This window comes from Raphanus sativus, chromosome 3 (assembly GCF_000801105.2).
Source record: "Raphanus sativus cultivar WK10039 chromosome 3, ASM80110v3, whole genome shotgun sequence".
In the NCBI taxonomy this organism is placed as follows: Eukaryota; Viridiplantae; Streptophyta; class Magnoliopsida; order Brassicales; family Brassicaceae; genus Raphanus; species Raphanus sativus.
This window is the reverse complement of record NC_079513.1, coordinates 10,105,072-10,116,896: the sequence shown is the minus strand read 5'-3', so window position 1 is coordinate 10,116,896 and position 11,825 is coordinate 10,105,072. Positions and strand designations below refer to the sequence as shown.

Sequence of the window (11,825 nt, the reverse complement as noted above, 5' to 3'; positions counted from 1 at the left end):
GATAAGTATTTTAGATGTTAAATATATCTTAATGTGTTTTGAGATCATGTTTGGTACAAGATCTTTCTGGAGTTTTGAATGTTTCGGGTTCTATTGGATATCCATTTAGATTCGGGTTCGGTTCGGATAATACCCATAACCCGAAATACCATAAAACAAGATCTATTCGGTATTTATGTCGGGTTCGGATCAGTTCGGATTCATTTTTATCGGATCGGATTCGGTTCGGATTTTCGGGTTCGGTTTATTTGCCCACCTTTAAATCTGACAGACATCGATGATGTGAAGAATAAAGTTGAAGCGCCTCGGCCGTAATGCCGATCTGTAGATTTCAGAAGATTTCAAAAGTGGAGATGATTATATTGTAACACTGATGAAGGCCAAAGTGATGAGAATGAAAGAAAAACGATGGTAGTTGATAATCAAAGAAGAAGAAATATATTTTGTGCTTTCGTTAACTGAGTACTAGGGATAATATAGTACTAGGTAGAGACCTGCGTCTTGTGCAGGATGAAAATATTAAAAAATTAATTTTATTTGTATTTGTTGCATTATTTCAATTATGCAGGTTTTTATGTTTTATATATTACATTTTAGTACTATTTGACTCGTGAATTAAGCGTATGCAACATATTCATTGGCCTTGAATATGATAAAAAATATTGATTTCTTTTGCCAACTGAATTTTATCTAATCTATTAAAAGGGAAGTACATTTAGTACTTAACCCTGACTTTTCCTGAATAATTACCACTGAATACCATTAGGTTAATCATTATGGCTCTAACTGGTGATCACAAAATGAATAATAGGAACAAAGAGGAATGGAATGCAGAGAAACAAAATAATAGGAATACTTATTCCTTCTTGTTCCTTACAAGATTTTATAAGGAATAATTTTACTATATAATTCCTTAAATTAAAAAAATGAGAAGGAACATTAGGAAAATAATATTCCACATTAATGGTGTAAAATTTGAGGAATGAAGAGGAATTACCAATTCCCACTCATTTCTTTGGTCATCATTTAGAGCTTATTAGTTTCACACGATTTGTCTAACGTAACCATTATTAATGTAACTTATTAATGGGCCATAACCTAACAAATTAGTCATTCGCCTAATATAACCCATTAATCTTATTTCTCTTCTTCTTTTCGATTGACACTAAATCCACTTTTATTAAACAAACACTTGTCATTGGCATTTCATCTAAATTAATACAATGTATAAACTAAAAAAAATTACAATGTATATGCACTTTGGACAATACATTATATAGTGTATTGTATATGCCAATGTTTAATATTTTCTTTGCATAAATCCGGTTATACAAATGGATATGAATTTTATCTATACTATTAATTATGTAGTACCACTATTTACTTTTACTAAAATATTTTTGAATAACCATTATTAAAAAATATTTTCAATATATATAAGAAAAATACAACAAAAAAATTAATTTCATATACAACTTAAATTATAGTTTTTATATTTCACATTAAACTTTAAGAATATAATATATATAATTATTTATAAGATGGTACATATAAAATACAATTAATTATATGATTACTTATATGATGGACAAATACAATTAATTATACGATGACATATATATGATACATAATAGTGACTAGGGTTAGGCGTTCAGGTATTCATTCCGGTTTGTTTCGGGTTTTCGGAGTCAAAGATTTCAGCCCCATTCATATATTTCTAAATTTTAGTTCGAATTATGACTAGGGTTGGACGTTCAGGTATCCATTCGGGATGGTTTCAGATCTATTTGGGTTTTGGGTTTCTGAGGATCAAAGATTTCAACCTCATTCATATATTTCTAAATTTTAGTCCGAATTATATTCAGATCTTTGCGGGTTCAGTTCGGGTTCGGATAACCAATTTTAATTATTTTTAAAAATTCAATATATATTTTGAATAAAATCTATAATAAAATAATATATTGTATATAAATCTGAATAAAATATGTCAGAATATCTAAACTTAACATATAAATTGGTTTGGTTTAAATTTTGGATTAAAAATCAATAATTATTTTAAATATTTTTGGTGCTTTGAGTGTACTTACACTATGTTAGATATTTATATTTGACTATTTTTATATATTTCCAAGTATTTAAACCAACTTAAAAATATCATATATATTCTAGATGTTTTTATATACATTAAAACTAAAAATAATTAATATATATGTAAGTATATAATATTTTTCGGATACATTTTGATATCCAAAATATTTCGGTTCGAATTGGTTATGGTTTCAGTTGTCTAAATATCAAAATTTGAATAATTTGGATATTTAATCAATTTTGGTTCGGATTTGGTATTACTCTTTTGGATCGTTATCGTGATCGGTTCGGTTCTTCAGATTTGGGTTTTCTATCCAGCTTTGATATTTACATGAAAAATAAATAGCAATATATTTTTTAAACATATATACCCGCACGGACGTGCAGGTCAAAATCTAGTTAAATTTTAAAGGGATAATCATTTGGAGAATATTAAGAAAATGGTAGATAAATAAGTTATTGATTGGGTCTTTGCCTTGACAAAACACACACTTATGAAGGGCCCTAAATATCTGAACATCAATTGATTAGGCCTTTTACCACATATACCGGATTCGGATGCAAAAGATCTTTGATTACCACATATAACGAATCTAAAATATAAGCTTTTGTTAATTGATGTCTGCTTTACAATACGGGTATTGGCAATATATTAACCAGATTGCTAGACACAACGGATATATACATCTGGGGCAGTCATAACATCAAAAATGGGGTCTCGTACACATTTTTCCATCCGAAGACGATATCTTAATGAGGACATCTATGCCTGCACTACGGTAAGATTAGAATCAGACTTACTATCTAGTTGTGTACTTGTTTTGCATCTTACAAATAAAACATAACCGTAAAAGAAAATAACTTTGGGACCCAAAAAGTATGTTACAGTATTAATATTAAAATGCCATAAAACCAGAAACACTGAAATATAATTGCAACATAATGGATAAAAATAGCTGAAAGGATGCTTCAAATTAACCGTGTTCTATGTTTTCAATACGCCGTTATTGGAATTCTGGAAATTAAAATTTTGATTTATAAGGTTATCAATTATCAGAGAATCTAAGCAAAAAAAACTGTTGTTAGTATATATTTAAATTTTTGAATGTTATTAGTGGGATCTGAAGGTTTGTATTTCAGGAATATCTGAATCAAATAATATTTTTGAGAACCCATCAATGGTAGTAACTATTTCAAGCTACCAACATATCTAATATATCTATCTTATTAAAACAGAAACATTTTGTTGGACCTAACATTTATTTTGTAAGTTTTTAAATTAAATACACCTTATACTTTATAGTTAAACATACATTAAATCATTTTATGTTCCTTTTTTATATTACTATCCATGTTTCCAAACAATATACTTATTTCTTTATACTACTATCAATGTTTCCAAACAATATATTTATTTCTTTATACTAATATCAATGTTTTCAAACAATATATTTTTATACTACTATCAATGTTTCCAAATAATACAATAATTAATCTTAGTTATTTTATATCTATCATTTTCTCTTTAAAATTTTGTATAAACGTCATAATTTTAAAGTTCACTATTATAAATTGCAAAATAGTGAACTTTAAAATTTCGATTATAAGATTACAAATTATGAAGCTATTACAATTTAAATCCAATTAGATTACATATCGGTCATCCATCAGTTCAATCGGTTAGTCTCGGATTTTAGTGATTTTTTAATATGAATATTTTAAAAACATAAATTGAATTGTCAGATCACCGGATTAACCGGTATAATCACAATCGGGTTAAATTTAAAAATACTGATTTAAATGCAAAAAATATTTTAAATACACACTCTTTAAAGTTTACCAAAATATTTGTTAAATTATTAGTGAAATTTTTCATCGTAAAATATTCCGCGCTTCAAAAGCGCGGATCAAAATCTAGTATTTTCTTATTTTAATGATCATGAATAAAAAAAAACCAAAAACTGCAATACAAACATTCGTAACATACCTGCAACTTGTGTGTCGAGAGTATATGACTAATACACGTTAAGCTCTGTTTATATAGACTTTATCAAGTTTGACCCGAAAACGTCAAGTTTAAATTTAACATTAAAAGACTTCCATATTTGATATTATTTCTATTCTTCGAAAGTGCTAACACAATAATTATCGAAACAGAATTTTTTTATAGAAGATTTACTATTTCCATAAAAAAGTTAGACCCTAATTAACTCAGTTATGGTAGTCTACATCTTCCTCCATTGATATATCTTTAGAACCACTGGAATACAATTTAAATTATTCAAACTGCTTGCAAGATTAATTGAACGACATATTTGAAAACATAATACAATTTAAATTATTTAAACTGTTTGCAAGATTAATTGAACCATAGGAACCTGCACAGGGCATTCACTGAACACTTAGAAGAACGAAACAATGGAAATTGCTGTATAATTTGTTAGTATATATTTTTTGTATAAAGGATAAGATGATTTGTGAACACTTTCTTCCAACTGCTCGTATGAATTTCTAAGATGGAGAAAAACTTATATTCTCCTTGACTTTTTTGTATTGCAGGCCTTTCACTCGAACTATTACGGGAAGACAAAATAACTATTGTCATATTACTTTGTTCAAACACATATTGTCGTATGTGTTATAATTTCATTAATCTAAAATATTGTATACTGTAATTGTTCTAGTAAAAGCCGGTCTATTAACAAAATAAGTTGAAAAGAGCTATGGAGATGCCACATCAGCTAAAATGACAATTTTGTAGATAAAATACTAAACTAAAGTTACTTTTTAAAAATGTTTCTGGATTAATAAGTAAAGGATATATTATAGAAATATTTAAAATATTTTTTTAGGTTAGATATTGAATTATGCTTTTTTATGGTTACCCAACCCAATTTCATTTTCTCCAAATGAAAACCCTTACTCTTTCAACATCTCTAATGTGAAATTGGGGTTTGGCTGCACGTTAAACTTAGGAGAATCTTTTGAGAAAAAGCATCATCCTAAACAAAAACTTTGGTCGTTCAATGTGAACAACTAAAACTTGTGCTTGTTCTCTGCATGAAGCCAGCCGTCCCCACAAAGCAAAGCATTTCTTAACCTTTTTGTTTATTTTCTTGAGAACTGGAAATAAAGTTTTAGAAATTACAGAAGGGAAAAACAATATAGGAGCGGAGCATAACAGTTAGGCAAAGAAAAGGAATAACCCAATCTCAAAGAAAACAACTTACAAAAAAAAAACATTTGCACAGTAGTATATAATGAAATCGCTGGGCACCCTCTTATCAACATAACCCAAAGATCCTTATTCCAAATCCAAATTCGAACCAAGAAACTAGGAGATGGAGAGAAAATCTGATAATGCTACTGCTAATCGTATCTACGATGAATTTGATCCAATCTTTAATTGGAAAACTGAACAAGGGTTTGAAACTCTCACCATTTACCTTCCAGGTAAAACTACTCAATAAAATATCTCGCATAATTTTCTTCATGATTTTGGTTTATGTCGGTTCTATAACTGTGTAAACCGGTTCTCGAAATAACAGGGTTTAGGAAAGAGCAACTTAAAGTGCAAGTAACCACAACGAGGAAGGTAAGAGTGATGGGAGAACGTCCTGCAGGAGCCAACAAATGGATCCGTTTCCGCAAGGAGTTCCCTATTCAAGCAAACATTGATGTTGACTCCATTGGTGCTAAATTTGAAGGCGCAAATCTTGTTGTGAAGCTCCCTAGACTACCAATGGGCAGGGGCGGACAAACTTCCCCGATTGGAACAACCGCAAAACCTCCTCCGGTTCCTAAGGAAACCTCAACAAAAGAGAAAGAAGCGGGAGTAGAGAAACATGCAGAGAAGGCTCAACTGCCAAAGCCACCAAGAGAGGAAGAGACCAAGCGGGCTGAGAAAGAGAAAGCTCTTAAAGCAACAGAGAAGGAAAACGTTTGTGATGGAGTTAAGCAAGACTATAGAAGTAAAGTGAATGCATACAAGGAAAATCTTGGAGGATACGTGGCCTTGATGAAGAATAACCAGAGAGCAATCACACTTGGTATGGTTGCTCCCGCGGCCGCGGTTCTGTTGCTGTCGCTTGGATTCTATGCTGGTCAAATGTTTACTTCTTAACGACCCCTTTGAAGAGTCCTAAAAGGCAGATAAAATGTATTAACTTTGCATATATATATATGAAATCATATTAATAAACAAAAACAAAGAAAACAGATGTTGTTCAGAATAATAAGAAAATTATGTTAAGACTTAAAAAAATAGTTTTCAATAAGAACAATACTTAGGTTCACCCCTAGGGTGAACTTATGAATTCACTTATTTCCTTATTTCAATCATATTGTCATAACTATTAATGTCACATAAATAAATAAATTATAAATTACAAAAGAAATAAACTTTAAATCATAAATTCTAAATTCGAACCTTAAACCCAAATCTTAGATCTTAAATTTTAAACCAAACCCTAAACCCTAAATCCAAACCTATACCCTAAACCCAAACTATATACCATAAATTCTAAATCTAAATTTAAATTCTAGATTCTAAACTCAAACCATAAACCCAAAATCCAAACTCTAAACCCTAAACCCAAACTCTAAACCCTAAACCCAAATTCTAAACCCTAAATCCTAAACCTTAAACCCAAACTGTAAACTATAAACCCAAAATTTTCAAATACCTTTGGGTTAATGATCATCAAATGTATTTTCAAATACATTTTAGGGTATAGAGTTCGGGTTTATGGTTTACAGTTTAGGTTGAAGGTTTAGGATTTAGGGTTTAGAGTTTGGGTTTAGGGTTTAAAGTTTGGGTTTAGAGTTTATGGTTTGAGTTTAAGGTCTAGGATTTAAATTTAGATTTAGGATTTAGGGTATATAGTTTGGGTTTAGGGTTTAAGATTTAGGGTTTAGAGTTTGGGTTTAGGGTTTAGAGTTTGGGTTTAGGGTTCGAATTTAGAGTTTATGATTTAAAGTTTATTTTATTTGTAATTTATAATTTATTTATTTATGTGACATTAATATTTATGATAATATGATTGAAATAAGGAAAGAGGTGAATTCATAAGTTCATCTCAGGGGTGAACGTAAGTATTGTTCGTTCAATAAATACATTGGCCAAAAAACACAAAATAGGACCTGAAAAATCAGTTCCATTGACCTAAAAGGCTAAAACAAACAGAATTTGTCGTTGTTTGTGTTTTCACTTTTTTCCACCAAATTTCCTAAGACAATATTACTTAAAACAAAATTTTACTACTGTAATATTTGGTGGTTGAAAAAGGCCCGCGTACTTTTTAACTCTTCGGCTTAAACGGAAATTTGTATAGTAAATCTTAACTGAACTTAGTCTTGAGTTTGTAAATACGGGCTCTAACACTAGCTGTTTTGATCAGCCAAGCTTATTTATATTATTAAAATTGAAATATACTTGAAAATTGTTTAAAAATATGGATAACATTATAAAAAAATATAGTCTATGTTATTAAAATAGAAGTACATTTGAGAATTGTTCGAAAACATGGATAACAAAATAAAAAAATATATAATGTTGTCTAGAAACATGGATAGCATCATAATAAGTTTATGTTATTAAGAAAAATTAGAAGTTCATTATATTATGAAAAACTATATATCTATGACAGGTTTAAAATATATTAAAATGGTCAAATATAATTACCTAAAAACATATTTTGTCTAAAATAATCATAAAAGAAAATTTTAAATTAATATACATATTTCAAATCAAAATAATAATTTAAAATTGATTTATATCAAAAACAGATTCAAAACATACATATATTTAAAAACTGATTTTTACTAAAATATTTTCCAATAACTATTATAAAATTTTTTTCAATATATATAATAAAAATAAAATACAGAGCTTAATTTTAACACCAACTTAATTTATGGTTTTTATATATTACATTAAGTTTTAAAATATAATATATGTGATTAATTATATGATGGTATGTATAAAATACTATTAATTATATGATTACTTATATGATGATACATATAAAATACAATTAATTATATGATGACATATATATGATATATAATAATAACATGAAAAAAATAACAACATACTTTTGAAAAATATACCCGCGCGGGTGCGCATATCAAATTCTAGTTTCAATTTTAAAATGAGAAATTATATTTCATATACAAAAATAATGGTCTAATATACCTAAATAGAGAAAAGAATTATTAATTTTTTGACTTAAATATCCCTACTACTAGAACTTAATAAATCTATCAAAACTTTTCGAAAACAAATCTCTACAATATTGTTTAAGAAGTCAGTTTTTATTTGCCGCGATCACGCTAACTATCACGTAATTACACAAATATTCTTAATGAATTGAGTTAATTGTTATAACTGTCACTATTAATATTTTATATTACTATATTAGTAGTAACCACATTATTATCAAATAAATTAAAATTTGTAAACGTATGAGACTTAGATTTAAGAAGAAGAAAGAGATAAATAAAATTGTGAAAGAATGTGAGAAATAGGCTTTGGTATTTCGGGTATCGGTTCGGTTTGGTTTAGATATTTTAGGTATCAGATATTTCGGGTAGGGGCTAGAGAATCCATTTATTATTTGACTTATTTTCGGTCTTGTTCGGTTCTGGTGGATTCGGTTTTGGTTAGATTCAGATAGTAGACTAACAAACCAGAAAATACTCGGAAATAATTATGTTCTCATATGATTCCAGTTCTGGTTTGGCTATTTTGGATAATTTGTGTGTTTTAGGGTTAAATATCGGGTATTTTTGATAAAATATAAAATAATCAGAATGGTTCAGATAAAAATCTTGCTTTCGGTATTTTAGATAAAAATATCAGGATACTTTGGATAGTTCGGATAATTTGTAATAATTTAATTTTCTTCAAAAAATTTAGGATAATTTAACAGATTTTTAAATTATAAATATATATTTAGTTATGTCATATGTATATATAATTAATGTTTTAATATATTCGGTATCCGTTCGATTCTCAGTTCGATTTTAATACCGTTCGATTATTTCGGATATAGAAATATAGAAATCATTTGGATATTTGAGGGTTCCAGTCCGATTCTAGTTTCAAGTATTTTGGTTCGATTCAGTTCCGTTCTTCGGTTCCATTTTCTTTTGTCCGATTTTAGCGAAAACTATAAAGAGACAGAACAAATATATTTTTAATAGTTTGTGTGTTTGAGTCTAAAAGGTTATGTCTGTGCATACATCAATAATATATTGCTTACTAGTAGTGATACAAATTGTAAAAAGATTTTTTTAAAAATTACTTAATAATTACTAGAAATAATGTTTTGATAGTAACTTTTTTCTGAAATTCTAAACAAAAGATAATTTCATAAGATTATATGATAGTAATTTTTCTTTTTAGTATTTTTTATTTTAAATTTTAAATAAAAGAGATTTATAAAATAGAATGTTCTTTTTCTAAATCCTAACAAAAATATTTTTAAAACTTCTTTTATAGAATTTTTGTATAAATAATTTGATGACATATGAAAATAAAAGAATTCATGATGTTGTCGTGATTGGTCTTTATATGTGTTTGGTCATATGAAAATCAAAGACATGTTTGACATATTTTTCATGTTTTGCCATAAAATCATTATTATTATTATTATTATTATTATTATTATTATTATTATTATTATTTTTATTATTATTATTATTATTATCACTGTAAGTGATTTTTATATTCTAGTTTCATCGGAATCATTTTATATTTTTTGTTTTAAATTTGTATTAGTTTTTCTAATTCTTTTTTAATTAAAATGTTATTATGAAAATATTCATTAAAATAATGAATTAAGAAAACTGTTTTAAAACCGAATAAAATTTCATAAAACGGTCTTATTGTTACTAGAAAAGGAGGAAAAAAGAATAATTTGAAATAAATAATAAGCACACATAGGAAAAGCTACAAATTCAAAATGAAAAAAACTAAATACATTGTTTAAAAAAACTATAATTTGGATACCAGTTTATAATATTATCTTCAAAAAAACATACCTTAACATTTAAGTTTATGATTTAGGGATTATTGTTTACAATTTAGTATTTAAGGTATGATTAAGTTTATAAAATTATATAAAAATTCCAAATGATATATATGATATTGAATGTCGTATATTAAAAATTAAATTAGAAGAACTTTTTAACTACCTCCAAAATTGTGTCTTCTTCAGCTTTATTACAACATACACTACAAGAAAACATATTATTTACCAGGGCGATATTCGTTGTAAATTCGTTGTAAAAGAGGGATTACGACGAATTTACCTCGAAAAGCGATTCGTTGTTATTCGTCCGTCGTAAAAGAAGATTCGTCGTAAACGCCACGTAAGGGTTACGAGTTAATGAATTCGTCGTAAAGGCGAAGGAAAGCATTCGTCGTAATGTCCACGTAAAGCCTCGTTGTAACTAACTCGTAAAGATTCGTCGTAAAGAAGTTGTAAAGAATTCGATGTAAATTCGATGTAAATATTCGATGTAAATTCGTTGTAAAATTTACGACGACTTTACATCTCCATCGTTGTAAACTCGATGTAATTGTTTACATCGTATTTACGAGTACTTCGATGTAAATTCGTTGTAAACTTTACGACGAATTTACATCGTTATTTTATTTATTATATTAATAATTATATTAATTTCATTTTATTTTATTTTTATTTATAATAAATTTGGAAATTATAAAAATTAAAATTTCAAATAATAAAAAACAATTGTTTAGAAAATAAATATTCCATAAATAAAATTTAAGTTTTAATATTTTACAAAACAAAATTATAAAAATAAAAATCTACGGGAGCGATACATCATCAAAGTAGCCGGTCCCGCTCGGTCCCTCTCCGCTCGTTCCCGCTCCCACTGGATCGGTAGATTCGGGATCCCGTTGTTGCATCCCGAGAGCTTCTCGTCTGGCCGCCAACGCTCTCTGCATGTTGGGGTTCCCCATCGCCATAATATCCAACAGGTTCTCGAGAGAGTCTAAACGCTCCTGCTGGGTATCCAATCGAGCCTGCATCTGAGAAGTCTCTTGGGCCCGTCTAGAAGAGTAAGACGAAGTCGCCCTTGCGACTTCGTTTACAGAACCGATTCCCACCGTCCGACCCTTCTTTCTTGGAGCGACCTACAAAAAATAATATTAAATAGTTAATATTGTTGAAATAGTAAAATTAATTTAAACAAAAGCTTTTAAATTTTACCTCCTCGAAGATCCTGTCGACCTCTTCCGTCGTCAATTTGACGGGTATTCCATCCGGAGACTGCTGGGTAAGTTGCGTCTCCCGCTCATCAACCCGAGCAGCCACAGTGTTGAAGAGCTTCTCGGATGCAGGATCAACAAAAGTCCCGTCCGGTTTGGCGTGAGTCATCTTGAAGAGGTCGGACAAAGATGGCATGACTCCGGTCTTCTCAAACTACAAAAACCAATAATAAAATATTAAATATTGAAATTCAAATTTATTAATAAAATAAATATTACAACTAAAACTTACAGCGTCGAGACGAATCCCGGCATGAGGTTTTTGCCCGGTGGTATGAAGCATAGGCAAATTCCCGTCTTTATCCTTGGTCCTACGGGAAGCGGAGCAGGAGTTGGCCTTCTTGATTGAGCTGGGTAGCTTCCAAAAGGCGATGAGGCCATCCCATACATCCTTGGTGACCCCAGTGGGCTTCCCGTCATAGCCGTAGATCTC

At 29.0% G+C, this 11,825-nt stretch overlaps 1 protein-coding gene across 1 annotated transcript; it reads left to right on the top strand.

Moving 5' to 3' along the window:
• Positions 1-5,364: 5,364 nt before the first annotated feature.
• LOC130510161 (inactive protein RESTRICTED TEV MOVEMENT 2-like) lies at positions 5,365-6,385 on the top strand. The gene is made up of 2 exons (XM_057006529.1): positions 5,365-5,541; positions 5,637-6,385. Exons 1-2 carry the CDS (start codon positions 5,430-5,432, stop codon positions 6,209-6,211), a joined length of 687 nt encoding a protein of 228 aa, XP_056862509.1. The 5' UTR covers positions 5,365-5,429; the 3' UTR covers positions 6,212-6,385.
• Positions 6,386-11,825: the final 5,440 nt, after the last annotated feature.

Bases quoted from the DNA above. Each gene is read 5' to 3' on its own strand.
- LOC130510161 (XM_057006529.1), top strand. From the start codon at position 5,430: ATGGAGAGAAAATCTGATAATGCTACTGCTAATCGTATCTACGATGAA. The intron at 5,542-5,636 runs GTAAAACTACTC...TCGAAATAACAG, and splicing joins TCTCACCATTTACCTTCCAG to GGTTTAGGAAAGAGCAACTT.